The sequence below is a fragment of the Ctenocephalides felis genome, unplaced genomic scaffold, assembly GCF_003426905.1.
Source record: "Ctenocephalides felis isolate EL2017-DRISC unplaced genomic scaffold, ASM342690v1 CF-g0.4_SCAFFOLD_03571, whole genome shotgun sequence".
NCBI lineage: Eukaryota > Metazoa > Arthropoda > Insecta > Siphonaptera > Pulicidae > Ctenocephalides > Ctenocephalides felis.
In genome coordinates this window covers 21,161,871-21,187,825 of record NW_020539725.1, presented here as the reverse complement: position 1 = coordinate 21,187,825, position 25,955 = coordinate 21,161,871, and the positions used below count along the sequence as shown (strand labels likewise).

The following is a 25,955-nucleotide window of genomic DNA, read 5'->3' as shown; positions in this document are numbered from 1 at the left end:
AATATTCTATTAACTGATTCAGAGGCGAATCGATTTTTGTGATCGATCACCTAAATACAGGCGATAAGTGCGGAAAATTTTAATTTAAAAATATATATTTGGTCTCTTATGGTCACTAATATTTACTATTTAGTAAAGGTTGCATTGTTCTTAGTAGTTACTTTAATAGTTACTATTTTTCATTTTTTTCATGTTTGATTTGTATAATTGTACTCCTTATACAATTGTAATCATTCTCATTTTTCTCAAATATTATTTTGCTTACTCGCCACATTTTATTTTTGAAAAGTACAGAATACTATTTTTCTCTTTTAGCCTCAAACATATATCCACTTTATATTATTTTATGATGCTGCACTATCTGAAGTGAGGATGTTGACATGTTGGCGTATATTTCAATAAATTATTCATGAATATGCCATGTTTCTAATGAGCGAAGGTGTCGATGGTGTTTTTCTAGTTAAATTGATTGATTTTGTTTCCGCGACTAGTGAATAATAATTTATTAGCATAATGATTAATTCTGAACGAATCGTGCTATCGTCGAAGGTGTTCTTTAAGAGATTTACAAATAATGGAAAATATTTACACATGGTTGTGATACTACTTAAGGTAGTCGAGTGTAAGTCAAACTGGTTCAATTGAGTAATTTGTACGATCGGTATGATCACAAATAGCTTGCCACGAGTTCGGCAGTTTTAATGAACACTTGAATTTCTAATTAATTTTGAGCTACTGCAATAATATCCAAGATCTTAAGCTACAAATCATTAAAATAAACCTATATCTTGCGCTTTTAGTTCAGTTACTTTATGATAAGGACCAATCATGCTTAACAAATGTAAATGTATATTTGCGAATTTATTATTTTTTACCCTAACTTTTATGTTAAAATAAACCAGATATGGGTCTATTGTAAAATTGAACTGTTTGCTATAACCATGAATATTCAAACTTTGTGTGCAATAAGTACCCCATAGTAGATACATTACGTCCGTCAACTTAGCACCGCGATGTTGGAAATTGGCAACACTGATATGACCTGATTTTTTAACCATTTTTTTTACTATCGATTGAAGTAATTAAAATTTAATTATTTCTTTCCGTTTTCAAGATAAATTGGGGGCGCCAAATTTGGTGCTACCCTTACGTAAAATAGGCACTGAACTATTGGGGGGGAATTTGACCCCTACCCAATTTATTTCAGGAACAGAAAGAGTAAATAAATTTTTGATTACACCAATCAATAGCAACAAAAATTTTTCAAAGAATCACGTCATATCAGTACCAATTTCCACAATCGCAGTGCTAAGTTTATGGACCTCCATTTGCAATCTTGTTGGGTTTCTTTTCTCTCTACTGTTGATATTTCCACAAGTCGCGAATAGATTTCAGGATAATTCGTATAATACATACATGTAGATGACGATATGTAATTTGTTTATGCAAAAATAGCACTTTGGTGCATAAATAAAAAATTAATCAGCATTACAGAAATTGTACAAATAAATTTGTTAGTTATAAAAATTTATAACGGTTTCGGTTATCAATTATAAAATAACACCCGTTAAGTTCTGATTACAAGTAAAATATATAAAACGTAGGATGCATAATTTAAAATTACAAAACTTGAGTTCAAAGACATAATTGTTAATCTTTTATAAAACTGATAATTGGATTTCTGAGTAACATGTATCATGTTTATCGTGCATCATAACTGTCGGTTTACGAGAATGAGTTAAAACAAATATCATTCGTTGCACATGAGTGTCACATGGCAATGCTCCGAGGCCAAGCTCTATTGCATATTGTATTGTATTGTATTATATTATATAAAGTGTTCTATGCTCTTTGTTTGCTTTTTATGAGAATTTACGTAATACGGTGAAGATCAGTCATACAGATGTGTTCTTGTTTGAATATTACATTAATTCAACTACTGCACAAACTAACTATACAACTATAATTTTATAATATAAAATATATTATGAATACACTATATCTACAGTAGTATTTTATAACTCACTAATCCGGTACTATTAAAAACCAAAGGGCGCCGGAGTACTGGAAGGTTCGATTACTGGATTATTACGAGTTTTTGCAGGAAATAGCGGAAAAATTTCCAATTGATTTCTAAAAATTTCTAAACTACAAAAATGTTTAACATTTGATCACTGAAGATGTCGGATTATCGGAGGTGTCGGTTTAATAAAGTACAGGATTAGCGAAATTCTACTACGATAAATGGTTTTGGGGCACCTATGATTTACGCAACGTCTAAATAAATTTTTTGTTTCTCCTTTTCCGTAAGACTCTAGACATATTGATATCTTGCAACATTGATCCTATTTCCACTAGAAATTGTAGATTAAACATATTATTCCAATTGAAAATAATTTGTCCGAATATTGCGTCGTGAAAGGGCAACTAGTAATTTCACTATTTTTTCTTGGTTCTGTCGGCTGTATTCATTACGAATACGTGGGTTTCGTATTCGATACCCACTTTGACCACCTTGATATCAAATAGTTCCTATATCAGATCCACTATATCAGATCCACTTGAGATCAAAAATGATAAAATATGATATCAATTGATATAACGAAGTCATTACAGTATGTTAGAAAATGTGTCAAATCTTGGAAGAACAATTAACAAATAAATTACGTTTTTTACAATTGATTTGTAATTCAAATAAAATTATGATCAAAATGAACTTCCTTGATTTGAGGATGAGTTCAAGTTTGGCGGAACAATAAATTATTTTTTATTACATCAGTTGCTGCATATATCGATCAAGTTTACAATTTATCGAAAGCAATCTTTTTTCTCAGGCAAAATTATAAATGCGATAAATTATTAAAAGTTTTTCATATTAGTCTTCGATATAATTGAATCACAAATGACTAACAAACATAATTGAGCAATTAATTGAGTGTGTTTTGAATCCGTAATATGATGTGACATCAGTCAAGCGATATTAGGTTGAGTATTTTTTGTAGGAAAAAGTACGTAAAATACGTAAAATTTTTATTTAACTTCCCGAAGGAGAAGTTTATGTTTTCATCAAAAAACCCGATTCGCTAATTTTATGTTTTCTCGACGTTTCAAGCCATTCTGAATCGAATGAGACCAAATTTGGAAAAAGTATGTGTGTGTGTGTGTGTGTGTGTGTGTGTATGTGAACAGATTTTTTGCCGTAAATCGACGTTTTCTCGAAAACGGCTGGACCGATTTCAAAAATTTAAAAGCCATTCGATGTATCTGGACGAGAACTATTGTTTGTCAGTTTTGTGCGACGATCGACCAAGCCGTTTCTTCATAAATGGCAGAAAAGTGAAAAATTTTTCGTCTACGTTTTAGCCCGCAATTCTGAATCGATTTTGAAAATTCAAAAACCGTTCGAAAGATATTGGTTGGGAATCGTGCTGATTAGTTTTTGGTAGAGATCGGCCGGGCCGTTTTCTTGTAATAAAGTTTTTAAAAAAAAAATTTCGACGATTTTTATGATTATTTTTTTGACGATAGATACCATAGTCTTCTAGATCATACTAAAATATTACGGCCCTACGACAACTGGTTCAGCTTTAAAAATTCGTCAAAGTTTGCAAAAATCAGTATGGTCTTTTTGGCATTTGTCAAAATTAGACTTTTGATCGACGTTTTCTCAAAAACGCCTGAACCGATTTTAGAAATTTAAAAGCCATTTGATGTATTTCGGTGAGGACTATCGTTTGTCAGTTTTGTGCAACGATCTGCCAAGCCGTTTCTTTGTAATTTGAAGAAAACTTTTCGTCCACATTTAAGCTCATCCTACCGAACGATTTTAAAAAATCAAAAACTGTTCGAAAGATATTAGTTGGAATGATACTGATTAATTTTAGGTGAAAATCTACCGAGCCGTTTTCTTGTAATTAACTGTTGAAAAAAAGTGTTAAATTTTGTCGACATTTAAGCTCATCCTACCGAACCGATTTTAAAATATCAAAAACTGTTCGAAAGATATTAGTTGGGAATGATACTGATTAATTTTAGGTGAAAATCTACCGAGCCGTTTTCTTGTAATTAACTGTTGAAAAAAAGTGTTAAATTTTCGTCGACATTTAAGCTCATCCTACCGAACCGATTTTAAAATATCAAAAACTGTTCGAAAGATATTAGTTGGGAATGATACTGATTAATTTTAGGTGAAAATCTACGAGCCGTTTTCTTGTAATTAACTGTTGAAAAAAAGTGTTAAATTTTCGTCGACATTTAAGCTCATCCTACCGAACCGATTTTAAAATATCAAAAACTGTTCGAAAGATATTAGTTGGGAATGATACTGATTAATTTTAGGTGAAAATTACCGAGCCGTTTTCTTGTAATTAACTGTTGAAAAAAAGTGTTAAATTTTTGTCGACATTTAAGCTCATCCTACCGAACCGATTTTAAAAAATATCAAAAACTGTTCGAAAGATAGTAGTTGGGAATGATACTGATTAATTTTAGGTGAAAATCTACCGAGCCGTTTTCTTGTAATTAACTGTTGAAAAAAAAATTTAAGCCGATTTTCATGGAAATTTTTTTTGGCGATATACATCATGGTCTTATAGAACTTACTGTAATATTACGGCCTAACGACAAGTAGTTTAATTTTAAAAATTCGTCAAAGTTTGCTAAAATTATTATCGTTTTTTTTAAAAGTAGGATTAATGAAGTATATTATTTACATTTTTTTTTATTAAGTCGATTATTTACACATTTCGGGAAGTTCATGTAACTTGCCTCAAGGCTAAATACCAAACCAACTAGTTTCTGTTTTGTTTTTAATTGCTAGCTGTGAATAGATGGCACTAGTATGAATGTTGGTATGAATGTTGGTATGAATGGTAGTATTGGGATCTATATTAGGATATTGCGGGTGGATTATGACAATTTAATGTAGAATGACAGGGTAGTGAATATAGAGATCCTATATAGAGAACAAGAATGTAATTAGAGTTAATGAATAAATAAGATCAGTGTGTAGAGATGGTCAGACTTAACACAATGATTTGAAAAAGATTCTCAAGTTAAGAAAATTTCAGTAGACTATGGGTTTTGCTAACATTTTTGTTATGTCAGATTTTCAGTATTTGAAGGAAAGCCTCAAACATGACAAATTACAATATTTTAGTAGAGCTATATCAAAAAGTTCATAATGTTTCGTAATCATTTGTCCCATGAAAAGGCATTATAAGTCGAGTGTATTAAACTATTCGAATTCTCTTCCTCACTATTTCAAGATTGTTTCAAGTCGTGAGATTTCTGTTCAACCTTGGACTATCGTTGTACGTTATTAAGACTATGGATTTACGATTATTTTGATGATCAGCTAGATAGTTAATAATACTAGATATTAATCCAAATGCAGATAATGTTCTTAAATAAGACGAATGCCGTTTTAAATCTTGGCCAAGAAACGTATCCTTCATGAAAACGATACCGTGCTGCACGTCAGGTATATTTCTGTTCTTCAATGCTGGTCACGTAGGTACGTGTTCAAAGTACAATCGGTTGTTGCCTTGTATTATATTAATGATATATTTTATATGTTTATCCAATGAGATTATCTGTTATGGAATTTCATATTCTCTATACGTGAATTTATTCCAGTTTTACTAAAAATTTAATATCCCTGCGCGAAGTCACGCGAAACTAGTGGTACCACTTTTGAACAACCGCAAAAATCTGCTGATAATAGTATGTGATTCAATTTAAAGAACTTTAATATTGTTTAGGATTAATTATCAGAGTATCTTCATGTAGGAGATTTTACTTTCTTAGTCAGAGATAAATAAATAAGTCAGAGATATCTTAAGTGCAGTTTCTAAGTCTAAAATTGTTTACTATCAACCTTACTTTTATAAGAAATAGATGCATTAGACACGTTTTTCTTGTCTTACCATGATACTTATTTCATACATTTGGTTGCAATTTAAATTTACAAGAATATTTCAAATCAATCCGTATTCTGCTTATAAAATAGATTATTGCTTCAATAAATTAGGCGCATTGGCAGACATTATTCGAACGTGATATAATAAAACATTTATGAAAAATTTATATTTCTGAATATAAACTGAATATAGACTTCAAATTTGAGTTTATTACGATTATCCATATCTAAATTATTTGGTTAATTATCTGCATTTTTTATTATATTTTAAGATTAGTCCAAATAAGTTGAGCCTGTTCAATTAAATATCGACATATCATATCAATCAATCTGCTTCACAGCAATATCTGTTCAAATAAATTCACACTTGATAAAGCGAATGTCTAGTTTTTGTTTTATTTTGTAATATGTTGCATTTAACATTAAACAGCTTTAAATAGACTTTACACAACGTTTTCTGCATAAGTTTCGTCATGTTCATGGACATTTGAAGGAAAATGAACTATCTAGTATCGATTTTGCGAAACCCCGATTTTTATATGCAACTTTGAGTATCTGATGAATCATTGCTCTGCTTTTCTCGTCATTAAAAATAATTCAATTATTAAATTGACAATTTTTAAGCTAGAGTACCATCGGTTGCTTTAGGTGTTAAAAAGTCACATTTCTTACCATTCATGGAAATGTATTCATTAAAATTATTAATATGAATTAATTAATCAGTTTTGAATTGATACAAAATTGATACATATATATTGGCTGATCAGTATCGGTAATTAAATTTAATTGTATTAATATTAATTTGAGGATAGGGTTAATAAGGAATAAAATTTATTTAAAAATAGAAAATATTTCTGAAATAGTGTAAATGCTGTAAATACTATTTATTGGAAAGTGATAGTCTAATTTTGAATTTATTGTACAAACCATTTTACCATTCTCGTATGACGTAAACTTAAACTTAAACTTGTGACAATTTTATATTTATATTTCAATAATTTCATTTTATATTTCAATAATTTTTTTAAGACTGAAGAATTGCAATATTAGGAATACTAAACAACATCAATACCAAAACTGAAAATAGTAACAGTTTTAAATATAGAATTGTTATGGTTATGGTTGTAGTTCATTAGCACGTTGATGACCTTTGCTATAAATTGTTACGTGACCATCAAGAAAAAATAAATGTGTCGTAATAAACTAGTGCATGATATTTTTGCTAAAAAACACATGCTCGCCATTAACGTTGACAATACAATGTTCGTTCATAACAAATATGTTCGGTGACCTGTGAAAAAAAAATTTATTTTGCAAGTTTTGCTCGTTCGGGACAAATTTGTTCGGTGACCTGTGAAAACATTAGAATTTTTTGCTGTTTAATTATTTTTGACTTCACACTTTACATTATTTTTTATATGAAAACAAATTTTTCATAAATTTACATGGGGAGTTGGATTAAATATTTTACATAAAATATAAATATTACATGATTATATATATACATTAATTTTGATGTCTTGAACAAAGTGTAACATAAATATCGTAATTTTATTACATAATTAACTTTTATTATTGTTATTGAACAATGACCAGACCTTAAGGGTTCTATGAGCATTTGTGATAATTTTCTTTAACTGACTACTTTTTTTTATAGATGACAACCGCCCTCTCTGAATGCGATCAATTTTATTATTACATTTTTTGTACTAGCTATGAATTAAATAAGGACCATTTCATTTACTAGAAATATAATGCTCTCCATATTTTTAAATGCCTCGAGTCTCTGATTCAAATCCCATCTCTATAACCACTCACTCATGGACAATCCCAACAAATTAACTACGTTAGATTTTAAACTTGTACAAAAATTGTAATAAATGCAGTTGCAAAATAATATCATACACTTAGTCACACAAACTGAAAGTATCACTGTCATTAAGAGTGAGATGAAGGTCTCTAGGAAGCATAATGCTAAACTAATTACAGCTTCTGAAATTGATTATTATAAAACGAACTGTATTATTATACTTTTGTGTTGGATTAATTAATGCTAATTTAGTTAATTAATCTGTTTTTATATAGACCGGTTTAGTTTTATGTTAAAGATCTAAAGATTTATGCGCTATATTGAATTCTTTTGTTTGATGGAATAGGATATATGAAATATATCATATATAAAATTATTCAGTATTTTGCATAAGGCATATTAATCTTCTGCAATCCTCAATGAATGATCCTTTGATATGGACATTATTTATTTATAATAATATATTTATAACAATTATTAATATTAACATTTATTTTTTTGCTATTTTATATAATCTCAAATATTTTTGTATTTATATCATTTTCTGTCTTAACCTTTCATTGGTCGATTATTTTAACATACAATTTTTTTGTGATATATTGAGTTCTAACTCGATTATTTATTAACTTCCCGTTAACTTTTTTTGCACATTTAGCTTTGTATCTTCGAAATGGCTGTACCTGAATTTGCCAAAAACTAATAATCAGTTCTCCCAATCATTACTAATTGAATGTTTTTTAGATCATTCAAATTGGATGCTCCGTTCTCCCAAAAACTCGATTTCTACTTTCTGCACTCTTTGCTCTTCATTTCCGTAACTACTGAACCTGCCTATGCCAAAAACTAATCACCCCTACTCCCCGTCATATAGGAAACGAATATTTTTTGAACCATTCAAATAGGTTGATCCGTGCGCCCGAAAACGTGGACAAAAAATTGTATCCATACATACATACACACACACCCATTTTTTCTAAGGTATGCCAAAATGTTCAGAAACCTTCAAAACGTCGAGAAATGCAAAAATCTTCATTTTCCATTTTCGGCCCATTACTATAACTACTCTACGGGAAGTTAATAACTTAATTATTCATAAGAAATGATTTATAAGAAAGTAGTTAAGTTTATATTATTATCAATAAAATATCGTTTATTTTATTTATATCGGATGGAAAAACAACTATTGACTTGTTTTTTCAACATGTCATTATACAATGTCCCTATTACGGCTGACAATTATAAATCAACAAATTTACTTGTGCTTAACTGGACAGTTGCAAATATAGTAGAGAATCAAAAAATTCCATAACTATTTGTAAAATATAAAAAAATTTCAATGTGACATGAAAGTTACACGAGCCTATGGGGTCAATCAAGAGAATTAAACGAACATTTTACAATTTGAAAAACCTGGAAAGCAATACTGTTTAAAGAACAAAATCGTAATCGTAAATTATAAGTACTTCAAGAAATTCTTGAACAATTATGATAAGGCAAAAAACATTTAATAACGATCCTATTAGAGGCATAATTCTCGTATCGCCTCCTCCTGTCGACCTAAATTCATTCTTTAAATGTCACTAGTTCGTATGTGATGCACACTTCCGTCAAAACCGTAATAAATCTTTATGAAGAAAATCTTCAAGGACTCAACGTGAATTGAGGTAACAGCAATTTGTGATCATGTAGCGTGGCATATTTAAATTAAATTTACTAGCGTCATTATCATATGCTTATTATATCATCTATATCGTAATACAGACATTGCTGCTTTGAAATAAAGCTAACGATATAATTAACGAAGATTCAAGTCAGGAAATAAAGTATCAGAAATTTAAAAAAATATACAGCGCTTTGATAAAAAATTAAAGACCAGCACTTATGAATTTGGCTAAAGAGTTTACGCATAGGTATTTTTACACAATCTCGGGTGTCTTTTGCCCATAGGAAATGGTTTCAGGGCAATGTCCGCAATAATATGAGTTTGGTAACGCAAGTTGGGTTTATCTTCAATTTTATGTATCTTTTTTAGTAAAAAATTATTTTATATTTCCTGAAGAACCAACGAAGTTCATAACATCCAAAGTTGTGACCTGCCTTGCTTTCATTTTGGATTATAATATTATGGATACATAAATATATTGATTTTTAATATATAGGCAGGTCCAGCCGTTTCCGAGATACAGAGCAAGGAGTGCAGAAAATAGAAATCGGGGTTTTGAGAGATCGGAGCATCTGATTTGAATGATTCAAAAACCTTTCTACTTGTTTTAACAAAATGCTTTTAAAAAAATTTTTTGTTTTTTAAAATTTTTTTTAAAAACTTTTTTTTTATATATCGAAAATAATTCAAATTTTAATTGTAATTCTGACTTAAGTTCTAATATACTTTAATCAAATATTTTTAACTATGCATTTCAGTTTATATAATTCTTATAAATATTAGACAATGTTACAGTATTATTTATAATAATATATTTGAAAACATTTATTATTTCTCGAACATTTCGTTACGGTACGGGAAGTTCCAGCAATTTTCCTTGAGGCACGATACCATACACCCACTAGTTTATTTTATTTTGGAATTTTTTATGTATCGTTTAAATAGAATTAAGTCTACATCAACTGCTGAATTTTTCTCTATTTCTTGTTTAATTTATAAATTTGCACGATCGATAAGTCGATTTAAATTTGCATATAAATTGAAATTGCATTAAATTTTTGTAAACATAAAGGATAAAGTAATGGTATATTAGGACACATTATAGTCATTATAAATTTATTCATTAACATTCGTTAAAAATATATAAATTGATACTTTCATGGCACTTATATAAATTAGTTTTTTCGGTTAAAATAAAATTTCGAAAATATTCAACTAAAGATTATATGCATGCTATATATTTTTATTCTTCATTAATTGTGGCTAATGATATCAAAAATATTATTTTAAGCATATGATGCCATAAACATTAAATAGATACACATAACTAGAGGTCGATTATTCAATTAATTTATAATAATTAATAACAGTTCTATCGTAACAAAAAATACATTATCGTTTACGAGTATTGTTGATAGTTATGTATATACATACATATATGTTTTTGATGCGGAAACAGAAAGTAAAAAGTGAGAAATTTTATTGAATATAAGCCAGTTGCATGACAATGCGCTCTTAAGATTCTTTATATGGTTAGAGATATGGCCATCAAACAAAAAATATAAGCGAAAAGCTTAGCGAAATTTTAATTTAATTATGTAGGTTTTATTTAATCGATAATTAAATTCAATTTTACTTACTGTATTAACAGCATTTAAATTTATTCAAATCGATTACCAATAACGTGAAAACGAAACTTATCTGTGAACTGATCTTGCATATTTTGAGTATTCATTTAAAACTGCTTTTATACACATATGTGTATGTATTTACAAACATATATATATATATATATATATATATATATCTGTGTATATAATACAAATATTTTATTATATTTGCAATAAAATTTATAGCAATAAATTGAACCATAAAATATCTGTGTAACAAATATGCTAATGCCAACAATAAATATTTGAATCGAAATTCCAATAATAGAGCAGTATCTATTGATACATAAGCTATTATAATTAACCGCAAGTAAGCCAAGAACCTTGTTTGATGTCGTGCAGGAAATAATTATCGTATTTTCAGTACAAGATATAAAAATGATTATTGATCGAGTCACCAACGCTTATTATATGCTTTGTAATTGAATTGCTGCTGATCAACTGCAAAGAATACTGTATATACATACATGGTGAAAGTTTTGATTTTTGCGACATCTGAATAATGTGAAATCTCTCTTCAGAAAATGAAATTCATCAACACGTATTCAATAAAAGCACGTGAATGGACTTACTTATTCTTGGGTCATACCAATAACTCACTAAGACAGTCTGACATGAGCGACATGGTTTTAAACTCAAAAATATATAGTTAAACTTATAAATTTATAGCATATCAAAGTATATTTGCATACGTTTTTGTTTTTACATTGATATTTTTAATAAATTTAAAATTACATTAATTTAGACAGTCCGGTTTTGCCACAAACAAAAGATTAGAATTGACAAAGTGAGTATTCACAGAAAGAATGCAATATTTGTCTTTATTAACGTTTAACTAAATATGCTTTTTCTCAATGTCAATAAATCTTTTAATAATTATCTGATTAAAATTAAACGTTTTTTTTTTCATTTATTTCGAATTATAATGTGAACATAAACTACTATATCCAAAGATACTCAGGCATATGTTAATCAATAGAGGTCAAGATTTTGACCAATTAGGGCAAATTTAAAATTAATTTAGTTAATATGTTCGATCATTATTTTCTGAATTTAATTAATCGTGGTGTTTTATATCCCAACTATTACATGTATCACTACTTTCTAAAGTCTCCCGAGAGGGATATAAATTTCGCCATGCCAAACAAGCAATCACGTTAAAATATTCAAAATAATACAGAGCTATTTATTATTTATTTTTTACAGGAAGTGTAGAAATCATTATCATTATTATTCATACTTTAAAGATTTTTAAACTTTTACCATGAATTAACATTGAAGTTCTTGTCCATAACCTGATGGTGCTGCAGGTGGACCACATCTGGCGCTTAAAGCAATAAATCGTAGAAATATTACTGATATTACATAATCATTTATCATTAATTATATTTTGACTTTCTCTATATATAATTTTGGCTGGCATCATTCTCATTTAAATTAGATCGAAATCTGCTTTTGAATTTAATGTACATAGAAAGTAGTTAGCGTCATTATACGATGATGAATGTAACCAGAGGAAGTATGTTTCCTTTGTATAACTTAACGTAGTAGTAATAATTAAAATAATAGACAAATTTCCATTAATCAATATAATGTCACGTGTGCGAATGATTCTTAATTTTCGAATTAATTAATATGATATGTATATAAATAAATTATGTATTTATTTTCTAACATTGATGACACAAGATTTTTAACTACTTGAAATGAACATTCTATTCTCCCCTCATTTTGTTTCATTATAAGTTTATCGAATTTTCGAAAATAGCTTCGAAAACGAACAAAGCATCACATGGATATTTTTTTTTAACAATAAGCGAGAATGAAATTTTGTAAAATTAAATCTGATATTCGTTATTGCCAATTGCCATGCTGCTGTAAACTTACATTTCTCATATTGTTGTGATTATAGTAATATTGTATATAGTGATAATAGTTAATTAACAAAATAGTAATTGTTATTATTAAATTAGGATTTGTCAAATCACATTATTTGAAATTCGTATTCGAGTATTTTATAGATATTATTAGGAAAATTATTATTTTATGCAAATCACAAATGGTATGCCAAAATTCATGATTACCAAAATGGTAATCAAAATTAAACTAAGGTCAATAGAAAACATATTACTCAATAATATGTTTAATAATACATTTTTGTAATTTCATTTATTTATAACGATCAGATGCAAATGGTGTTCTGTAAATTGAAAAGCTAAAAAAAGCAAAAAGCAAAAAGCTTTTGTAAATTATGATGGCTCTAAAATTGAATGTATAGTTGAAACGACACAGTTAAGCATGTATTTGTATAAATATAAAAATAATATTATACTTGTACAAATTCAGGTTCTGAATTAAGTTATATTTGAGCTGATATAACTCTGAGAATAAGTCTTATATGGCTTCTCTAAATACATTCTAAAATTCAGGATTTAGTTAAGAACACTTTTGACTTATTGTCGAAGTTATTTCCGCTCGAATATAATTTCTAAAATGGAATCAATCATATCATGGGATATAATTAACTTCGGAGTTACCCAACCCACATAATAATATAAACACATCATCTGTGAGTGTTTGTATATGCTTATTATAATTGCGAAATATATCATAAAAGGTTAACAAATATTTGCGGAATTGACTGCGCCGTATTGCGGAATCTACATTGGACGAATTTTATTCGCACTTTGCTTATGAATTCACTTTTCCTATAGTGCAATGTTGGCCTAGAGCAGAGATTTTCAAAGTGGTCCACATGAACCGCAAGGGGTCCATGACAAACTTCAAGCCATTCATTGCATCGAAAAATAAATTTGGGGGTCCACGGTACTGGATCACAACACATCAAGTTAATAAGAAACACTAAAGTACCTCAAGAAGACCATGAAATATCTCGACATATACCTCGATAGAAAACTTAATTGTCGAATCTACATAAAAAAGAGGCAACAGCTTGAGATAAAAACCAAAAAGCTTTATAACCAAATCCAGATTAAGCTCGTACAATAAGCTGCTTTTGTATAAAACTTTATTCAAACCAATTTGGTGCTATGAAATACTATTGTGACGTAGGTGCTCATAAGACTAATATAGAAATTATACAGAAATTTCAGAACGAATGTTTGTTTTATATCTCGAACTGGCTGATTCATCTTGACACAAACACACCTACCATAAAAGTTGTAATAACAAAAACAACACACAAATATAGGAACAAGCTCATCAGTCACCCAGTCAACTCCTTAATTAACAGAGAACTATCGACGTAGATTAGAAAAAAGCGCCACTTGATCTAAGTCATAAATTTTTCTGATAGATTGAATTAACTTAGTTATTATTTAGAAGTATTCTTCTAAATAATAACTAAGTTAATTCAATCTTTATCAGAAAAAATTATGAAATATATTATTTATAAATATATTTATAAAATTTATGAAATATATTATTTATAAATATATTTATAAATATATTTATAAGTGAATAGTTATCATCATATCATTATCATTAAAATATTGTTAATACTAAAACATATCAATATAGTATACAATATCCCTTTACGACTGACAATTGTAAATTCCCCAAATTTACTAAATGTCCTTAACTTGGACAGTTGTAAATAAAATAGAGAATAGAAAAAAATCTATTTTCTTTAATCAATGGCCTTTCCCGTTGACTTCAAAAACTCATTTAAAATTAATTTCCTTTTAAAGTTAAATGGAGTATTTGTATGAGTAAATTTTCTTCCGGTTTTAATTTCAAACTGATGAAAAAAATAATATCCACATCAATAGTAAATAGGGAGGTCCATCACGAAGCAAAAAACATCCACGGCACAAGAGTTTGGGAAACCCATATCGTAGAGTAAATAAATACTGCATAGATTTAAATGCCTAATGAAAATTATCATGAATTTAATATTTCAATGATTTGACTTCTTTATGATAGAAACTAAATTGTTTCTTATGATTGTTTCAGCCAGCGGCCCCTGACATGAGGGGCTGGTTCGACGCATTCCGCAGCGACGGCGGTCCCACGCTGTATGGCTTCAACAACCGCACCCCGGTCACGGGAGATGTCCACACGGTGGCCGCGTGCGTTTTGTTCGGCACGCTCTACCTCGCTTTCTTGCTCGTCTTCCCTGGCGTACGAAAACAGGTCAGTAATAATAGTTAATTTATATACATATATAAGCATATTTCTTTGATATTTTTAGTGGTCAAGGTTCATATTTATTGCGCGCCGAGCCTTGTACCATTGTTCTGAAGAGTGGTGTAACTCGTAATATTAATCGTTGGTACAGTGCTAATGGCCATAATTAATCGGATGGAAAGAGATCAGATAAACCTAACTAATCCGAAATGACAGGAATGACACAGGAATTGAAAATATTGCAATACAATTGTAGATCAGTGTTTGCCAACAAAGGCTGCATTGAACAAAATAGTTTGAAATAAAGTTAAAAATAGTTTGAAATAATGTTAAAAATAGTTTAATCGTATATAAAAAGGTTTGAGAATAAAAATTAAATTGAATAGAAGTAATGAAAGAAGTAATGGAAGTAATGGAAGTAATGAAGACGTAAGAAGATAGAAGATATAAAAGAAGGAATAAGAAGAATGAAATTACGTTGAAGAGTACATAGAATAGGATAGAATATATAAAATAGGAAGAAGAATAGGATTTATATAAGAAAAATAGTATGAACATGAAGATTGTATTGAAATTGAAATATTGTAATGAAATTAAAATATGTTGTAGGTGGCTAAATGCTCGAGTAAGCGAGGCCAATGAAAATAATATAAAAAAAAAATCGTTGGTACACGCTTTCTTCTTGCAATGTTCAAGCATTGCATTTTCCATGAACGTGTTTTATTTAAATTTTTTAATCTATTTTATTAAATGACTTATGTGCGATTCATCATCTCAAATAAAAAATTACGATTTATGGCTTGAAGTAAAGGAAGTACTGAAAAATGGTATATATGGACAAAATGACACAATGGTCCTTTTTAGAATATGGCTAGTTTTAATAACGTTTTCGCGACTTGCATACCACGAAGAGCTATAATAATAATCATGTCAGATGTTGAGCTTTATTGTCACAGTCTTGTCGAAAATCAGTTCAAAAGTGCCTTCAAAAGTTTTAGTTTTCTCATATTTTTTGGGGACTTATTCATTGTTATTTATAATTATTACTACTAAAATTATTGAACTTATGCCAGTACTAGAGATTTTGATTAATTTTATTACTATTACCAGGTGCTTGATGAGATTTTTATTTTCTATTTTTTATTTTTTTTTTTTTGCAAAATGACATGTTATGAACAAAATGCCATTATTTTGCAAATGCTACAGTAGTCATTCGAAGCCACGGAAACCCAAAATTGAAACTTGTAATAGATGATTAGCTTTCAACTTTTACTATTACTACTTCTAAAACCAAATCAAGGAATCCATCTATAAAAAGAAGGGTTTCTAATTTGTTGGAAAGACTTTTTGCCCCGTTATGAGCCCGACCCCGTTATGAGGCTATTTATGATGTATGACTTGTTTTCTTTCGGCTCATGTTTCATGTCCTGATGTCCCAAAAATTTACCAAATGGTTTGTTTGTGAACTGCGTATTAGTTTGTCATTTTGTTCATACAATATAGGCTATATCAATTTTTGTAATTGCTTGCATTTTTTCTGAATAAATGTTATTATGGTTCCTACTTATTTAACAGTCTGTTAGTGTTTCTGGTAATCAATAAACCTAAGATGAGCAAAAACGATTGACACTGGTTATGTTATCATTAAATAAATACAATATTAATAAAATTAAATGATCTACTTTCGACTTATAGATTATAGATTAAAATGGATTCTGACTGTTGAAACAAGCCATGAACAATAAAAAGAAGATAATTATCAATTAAATGTCATTAAAAAAATAAAAAACCATGTCATTTTGTCCGTACTTCTCCCACATGTATTTTATTCATCATTATCCGTTTTCTTAGATATTATCTTTTATTCAAAAATATTAGTATATATTTTCCATTTTTCACAATTAGTAATATTTTTTATTTAACCAACAAAATTTGTGCATATTTTGTCATTTTTTCCTGCTTATATTTACTCCAATTCGTTGCTCATTGAAGTTCCACACTGACTTATTAGAGACATTTGTTATATGCATAGATGCTCATTTTCAAATTATTATTAAATACTAATTGAAATGTAATTAAAAGTATGGTATGATTCGAGTGATTTTTATAATTTGCTATCTCTTTTAAATTAGGCAGAAGAATGACATTGGATTCAAATATTCAAGTAAAATGATCAAAAATCGATGTAATGAAGTGTTTCCATTTTGATATGATAATTTAAATTAATTGAAAAGCTGTATAATAATTCTCGATACTATATAATATTTAATTTATTGCTTTGAACTTATTAATCAGTGGAGCATTAACAATAGATGTTGACATCATATTTCACATAAATTATAATATAAATGAGTAACGCATTTATCGATGACTAATTTTGTTTCAGAGATTCACCACGTTTGTTACCGTCACCTTAAGTTTATTTGTTGGCTGCGTTATTTTAGGTAAGTAATCACTATATTAACATTTATTTTGAATTAATTAATTCAAAATCATATCTAAACTACTATCACAAACTAAAATGAATTAGTCGCTCAAAAGTTTAAATGAAATTAGTTGGTGATTAGTTGGTTCAAATAAAATTGGTTTGCTGTACATTTCGTTTGTATTCTGAGCAACAATCACTTTCTGCTAGATATTTTTATAGAGTAAATCAATGATTGACTTACCTATTTAATTATTTTTATTCAAGGGTACCCCCATGGTTGTCTATTTTATTGTCGTAGATTTATTAATGTATGTTCATAATGTTAGCAAATCTTTCTCAATATTACCTTTCATTCTACTTGGACTTGGTATTCATTTTCCTTTATATGATATATTGTTTTTGTACAGTAAAATAATGTTTAAATTTTAGCTAAATTTTTAACCAATTAGCAATTTACAAAACATGTCGTCAACTTAGGCAATTTTTTATGGTTTTGGTGAATTATATGGCATTATAATTATGTAAAATTAATAAACACTTTATTAAATTATTAATTTATTTGAAATATAAAGAAGCTGAATGCGTATCGAAATGTGTTTTCACACTGGTTGACTGAATACGATTTAAATATTATTACCAACTTCTACGGAAATTACAAATATTAAATTATATGATCGTTTGTTTTCCATAATGTTATCGTTATTTAAACGCTTCAGAGGTTCTGAAATGAAAGAAGTTGAATATTTTTATAAGCATAACAAGAAATTCTAAAATAAAATAGTATTTCTTAGCAATTAAATTGAAATTGTATGAGATTATTGCTATCGTAAGCTATAAATCTATATGAATGCTGTGAGGTCATTTTGGCAAAGTAATTTTTTTTTTGCAGTTAGCAATATTTTATTATTTACTGGCGACTCGCTTTTTACGATATATATATATATATATATATATATATATATATATATATATATATGAATTTATTCAGGTTCATTGAAAAGTTCTTGATCCCACAGTAATTAATATGTAATCAAGAGCGTGCAATTGTACGTAATCAAATTTAATTTCTTTTAGTCCGTTACATTGGCATTGTTACAGATTTACTTAGAAAAATATAATTTAAAAAATTGCATGAACTAAATCTTCAAACAATGTAAAATGAACCAATTCACTACTTCGAATATGAAACATAAGCAGAACATTCTGAGGGCGGATTTTTTCAGAGATCAGTTTTCATGAAAGAAAATTTTATGATCAGTTTCCATGATGTGAAAATTGCTTTTCGTTAATATACATGCTTGTAAATCAAAATATTAGAATAAATTTTCGATATCTCGACGCATCAAGTTTGTATGTTTTTTTGTACAGCGAAGGAAATGCGTTTAGGCATCCGAGACTAGGTCTTTTGTCTGGGTATGTCGGACTTGATACTCAAGACAATAATATAGAATAATTTTTAAGTATCACTTATCTTATATATAAAAATAGAGCTCGACAAAATGTTAGGTATGCTGAAACTCAAAAACGGCTGAACCGATTTGGCCAGTCTTAGTCTTGAAAAATTCATGCTAATCCAGAGATTGTGGGAAAGGTGAGATATTATTTCAAAACCACTTAAAAACTTGATTTTTTTGTAAAAACGTAATTTAATATGAAACTTTTGCATGTCGCTCCTACGTTAAATGATTTTGATAGATAATGTTCGATTAAATTTATTAGGATGTTTTAGATAAATATTATTTATTATAGTAAGTAATTTTAATTATATGCAAAAAGAATACAAGAAACTCAAAATATTAACTTTTTTGAAATGTTTAAAACAACAGTTTTTGGATTCTCTAGAAATTATTTACAAATAATTTTCATGGTAAAATAATGTTTGCTGGGTCAGCCAGTTAAATCTATAGTTGTAAATCTTATTTTTTTTTCAAATTTGTAAAAATTTGAACTTTCTGCAATTTGCCTTGACAAACAAGTAGATTATTGATATCTAGTATAGCCGGAACACAATGAAGTCCATAAACTTAGTTCATGATGGTGCAAATTGAAATAATCTTCACCTTCTATCCAACATACAAAGTTTCAAATTGTAAAATGCAATATACATCCGTTTTCTCCATAATTCCCAATTCCCAATGTTTTAAGACGATCGTGACTGATCGCTGTGACGGCTGTCGATCTCCAGAAGAATGCCATGGACAAGGTTTACTGAAAATTTAATAAAATGTCTTCGTAATACTCTGGTATCACGAATTCATAATAACGCGTCACTTTTAAGAATTCAACAATTTCGAGTACTCAGACATGTTCCATGTTCCATGTTCGTATTCAATGTCTGTCTGACTATATTCGGCGATGCTTCAAACAAGGACGGTCTTCGACCTATGCTGGATTTTTCAAAGAACACCTCGGGTTATTCAGTGCAAACATTGAGCGGAATAATTTGAAATTGCTTTAATGGATGTCATGACATTGAACATAATTCCGCGTTTACATCTCGCGTACACGTTAATTATTTTAAACGCATACGGTTCAATCATTCAATAATATTGCATTACTTTGCCACCTGAAAATAAATAAAAAATAAATATATTCAAAATGGCATATCAGAATAATATATTTTGATACGTCTCATACTTGTTTATCTATATCTATAGAGATATGCGCTTATTTATGAATATTGATAAGTATTGGTGATTTATCTTTTATATAGGTATATTAAATATATATATATTTATTTGAATATTATTTAATTATACACTAATTTATAGGAACGGTGTTTTTTGAAATAATTTTCATATAGTATACCCTACCTATTCAATCTTTGTGGAAATGATGATTTGAACAATTTCCAAAGAGCGAAGCCAATTTTTAAGGAATTTTTAATTACATTTTAATTAGTACATAATTTTAGCTTCTGATTCTACTTTTCTATCTAGAGTATTTTCTTCTTTCTACTTCTACTAAATTTTTAAATAATGGTAGTAAACCGCAAAATGTAGTAACAAACATTTGGTGAAAACATCCTACCAAAAATAACACATTTTTCAGATTAATAACAGATTCGAATATTTTGAATATGTATGTATCGAATCACTATTTTGCCTAAAATTAAGTGGGTTCTAGACATAATTTTTGTTTTCAGATCAGTTTATTCGTTTTCTTGGAAATATGGCAGAAAAATAGTATTTAAATATAAGCCCATTATATACCAAAGTATTACAAGTCGAAACATTTGAGCTGGATGATTTGAAAGTTTTCAACAGACTTCAAAAATAATTACGTTTGTTAGAATAAAATATTTCCAAGTATATTAGAATGTCCTGAAATGTAAGATAATATAAAATCTTTTTGATTTTTTGCGATACCTGTAATTTTTCTTATAAATTGGCGTTAATCAATATTCATTTAATACATACATTCAATTAATTTTCTATAGTATTTTATTGCAAGAGTTTGTTTTTTGAGTTGCTTAGGTGGTAGTGGCCTGAGCAGATCATTCGGCAATTGGTGAGTTAGTCGGTTCTTGTATTTGGTGCAATACTGCTTAATCTCTTCTTCGATGGTTGTTATTCGCACATAATTTGGGACGTTTGCAATCTGTTTTTAAATTTTATTCTGGGATCTCTGAAAAATTGTAATATTTGACTTACTGGCCGCACTCCAGAGTTGTAAGCCGTAAGTCTAAATTGGTTTGATAATAATTTTGTAAATTAGTATTTTGTTTTTAATGGAATATTTAGTTAGAAATGTATCAAGGAAACCTAATGTATCTAAGTAAAAAACTTTTTGCCAAAATTTCTTCATAAACACTATTTTTTATGTCACACTTCACACATATATGACTGACGTCTCTACACTAAAACTTTTTTTTATGTAAAACGTAGCTCTTTATCAAATCGCATATATCAGACATATATGTATGTGGATTGACGTGCTAAATTATTTTTAGTATCAACTAATAATATGTACGAATATCAATAGCAGCATCTGTGTGTTTGCTGCAAGTTCTTATATATTATTACTTTCAAATTCAATGCACATTATCTGCAAATACGACGTGCTGGAAGATTTAAATAATTCCAATTTCAAATCAATAAATATCGTTCGGCTGATAATTTAAATTTTCATCCGACAGTATTTCATGTCGATACTTGCACATTCCAAAACATTGAGCATTACAATTTGCATGCATTTGGAACATTGCATTATAGTAGGTATTATTTATGGTACGATTGTGACTAATGAAATGCTCATAAGAAAACAATTCAATTCATTTTGTGCTGCTGGCCGACATCTCGCCAGTTATCTGCATCTATTATAATAAAGAATGCATTGCATGGGCATGTAAGTAGTTATAATGCTCGTAAATATAACGTCCATTTAGTGTATAAGTTGCCTAATAGTATTTTGCGCAATTGCGCAACGTTCGGCTCATTTTAATATATTCTATCACGTTCTAGCGAGTAACCAGGTTGCGATTCTAATGTCAAGTAACAAGCACACGCTTTTCTATACGATAACGGCCAACGTATGGTTTCAGTAATTACATCACTTTGTACAAGAAATTGCCGCCAATAAAATGCTGATGAGCGTTCATTAACGACTTATCTTCAATATAAAGACGTACCAGAATTACTTTAGAATACCAAGATCTTGATTGAACTGTTTATTGCCAGTTTTGCAATGTGATCATAAAGATTTCTAAAAAAAAGTTTCAATAGTAGTTTTAGTTCTAGACCTCAAACGAAACAAGATATTGCTATTAAATTGAATGGATTAATAGTACCTACACAAGTAATAGTAGTGCAAACATTGAGAGAATTTATTAAAAGCAATAGAAGGTAATATTTGTAATAGGCGGAAGTCAAATTTCTTGGAAACTGAAAGTATTTAAGCATTTGCGGCATGTTCTCGTTACTAGGTTTATGGTTTAAGGTAGACAGATAGAAAGATAGGAAGATAGAGATAGATACGAAGATAGAGAGATAGATACGAAGATAGAGAAATAGATACGCAGATAGAGAGAGATAGATACGCAGATAAAGATAGAGGGATAGATACGAAGATAGAGATAAAGGGATAGATACGAAGATAGAGATAAAGGGATAGATACGAAGATAGAGGTAGAGGGATAGATACGAAGATACGAAGATAGGAAGATAGAGAGATAGGAAGATAGAGAGATAGGAAGATAGAGAGATAGGAAGATAGAGAGATAGAGAGATAGGAAGATAGAGAGATAGGAAGATAGAGAGATAGGAAGATAGAGAGATAGGAAGATAGAGAGATAGGAAGATAGAGAGAGATAGAGAGATTGAAGAGTAAAGAAGATGGACAAGTAAAAGGTGGACACGTAAACTGGTAGAAAGGTAGAAAAGTGTAGAGTAGCCAAGTCGAATGGTAAGCAAATCGATTGGCAGGCAAGTAGACAATTAGACAGGTAAACGTGTTAACAGGTAGGCAGTTACAAACACCTTCCTGTCACTTAGACAGGTAAAAAAGTAGAGTGTTAGACAGGTAGTTCATATACAAATCAAATACTTTTTGATTAAATCGATGATTTACACATCGGAAAGTTCAAGCAAGTAGCCTTCGGGTAAAATACCACCTAACAAATTCTCTTTCTAGCAATATGCCTAACCCTTCCATAATTAAAATAAGGAAGATGTTTCTGGAAAATTATCTCCCAAATAATTGGTAAATAAGGTATCGAAGGCATATTAATAAATTTTACAACACATTCCGAATTATTTTTTTTGCTCAAAAATTCAATGAATATTAGATACACGAAGAACTTTAACAGAAAAGATACCAAACAAAATTCTTAGGAAATAAATACTTACGGATTCATGAATGATTAAGACGAGCTTTATCAATTGTTTAAATATAATAAATAGCTTTATATTGTTATTCAATTATACAATTTGATTTAGTATTTCTTCTGTCTGTATACTTACTTCTGTCTAGTGCCAGTTTGAACTTGATAGTTGGACATCACTGATTGGAAGAAATTTTACTTAATTATTAAGTTGAGCACAGAGTTGTTATACTTGTTGTTTTAATATATATATATATATATATATATATATATATATATATATATATATACATTATCAAAAACTGCGCCTGGTTTAAACATGTTGAAAGCTTATTGATAGATACTATTATTTTAAGAAAAATTTACACTGGAATCAATGCTCGGTAAACTGAAATCCATATGGATATATATGATAGCTCAGTAGATAATGCTTAATTTTTGTAATTTCGTCCTATAAATTTCAATGTCTATCAAATCACAATTTTTAATTTGCGTCACTAATTCCAATGCTATAATAAGTTCATTAAAATACTGAAAAACATACATATCACAGGTTGTATAATTAGCGTCACGATTTATGGGACTTTACAGACATTTATTAATATCTCAATAATTATTCAAAAAAGTAATCTATCATACTTTTTGTCATTAAATTAGTCGTAAACTGTAATAAGAGAAACATTCAAATTACAAGGTTATAATGCAATAGTGAAGAACTCGTCTAATGACACATCGATTTCCTCCATCCCGGTATTACCAGTTCTGCCAAATAAAATTATATATAATATAAATATTATATATATATTTAATTTTATATAAATAAAATTAGATGTATTTTTATAATTTATGATTATTTTAATTTTATTAATAATAATGTCTTTTCAGTGGCTATGTTGGGCGCCGGTTGGCACGTGGCGTGTACGGAGGTAACTGCTTCATATCGGGCATTTTCCAATGAGAAAATTTCCGCAAGAATTGGAGCCCACGTAGGTCTAGGATACGTCAACGTTACGATGACTGGTAAGTGAAACACACCAAATTTGTTCTAAAATAATTTTTCTGGTTTAAACGAATCACCTCGGTATTTGCATAAATTTTCTAATTGTAAGACATACATATTGTTTGGTCTCTTTGGTTTCGTGAAGTGTACCAATATTTATAAAATATCCATCATATCAATAAAATAGATACAAGATTAGTAAGTATGCAATTCAAAATTCCATAAACAAAAATTTGAATCTCAAATATTATTGATACGAAAGTGCATAAGAAGTACCACGGATGCGCATATTTCTAATACAATAATAGGCCACTTCAATTATTAACTAAATTTAATTTTTAATTTAAATGTGGGTTTAGATCATAGGTTCCCAAACTTGTTCGTGCCATGGGCCCCTTGCAATGTTTTTTTTGTTTTGTTATGGACCCCCTATATTAAAGTGACCACACGTACCAGTTTCGCCAGAACAGTCGCGGATTTCCATCAAGTGATCCGGGTTTTTATAAAATCAATTTTTGGCCCGGATTATGCCGCGTTCAATTCGGAGCCCAATTCATATTTTTTTATTTTTATTATTTGTGACCAAAATTTGAAGTTGGCCATTTAGTTTTTCAGATATGCGAGGTTGTTGGGTGGCTGGCTCCGCTCTCAATACTGGTATTGAAACAGATTGTATGTTTTCAAAAATGCATAATTCGATTTTGATGAAACTTGAAATACCACATTGTTACTGCATTTTACTAAAAATTTGACAAAAATTTTGAGTTGAAGCATTCAATAGTTTCTGAGATATGCGAGGTTGATGGGTGGCTGGCTTCGCGCTCAATACAAACATTTAAAGTTTAAATCATTTCTAAATATACTGGGGACCTCCATTTTTATTTAGTGGACCCCCAAATTTTGTTTTCCCTACCGTGGACCCCATGAAAGTTGCCATGGACCCCTAATTTTTCATATTTTCAATATTGAAAGAAAAACAAATTTTAAAAATAAGTAAACAAATTTAATAAGTTATCCGTAAATAGTACATACAGGAAAGTTTAGAAATAATGATATGTAATTTTTTTTAAGACAATTTAAATATTTGTTTATCCTATGCATATCCAGAGTTAGATGTTTAATATTCAAAATACAGATTAGGCCCTAGAACATTTAGAATTTTGAGATTTTTTCAAAAAAATTAACGTTACTAAAATCTAGTTAAAACCTTCATGATATGATTTTATTAAGTTGGATCTGAATTGCTAACGATTAGGCAATAATGCAATTGATAATTAAATGATATGCAACTGTTATACTCTGCATTTCTGAGCATACCATTTCAATTTAACTTTATAAATAAAATATTTCTGGATATAAATATCAGTGTAAATAAAAAGTGGTGTTCGTTACGTATATGTTCAGTCATGAATTTTATCAAATTATACGATTAAAACCAGTATCATTTCTAAAATCACTCTATTACACTATGTTAAAACTATTTTTATTTAAGTT

The 25,955-nt window shown here is 28.9% G+C and overlaps 1 protein-coding gene across 1 annotated transcript in view; it reads left to right on the top strand.

Moving 5' to 3' along the window:
• LOC113385236 (dual oxidase maturation factor 1-like) overlaps positions 1-25,955 on the top strand; it is a gene marked incomplete at its 3' end in the record, with an annotated part of 124,953 nt that overhangs the window by 81,278 nt on the left and 17,720 nt on the right. Inside the window, 3 exon segments of the mRNA XM_026623068.1 lie at positions 15,039-15,218; positions 17,599-17,656; positions 24,347-24,481. Coding sequence (XP_026478853.1) covers positions 15,039-15,218; positions 17,599-17,656; positions 24,347-24,481 — 373 coding nt within the window.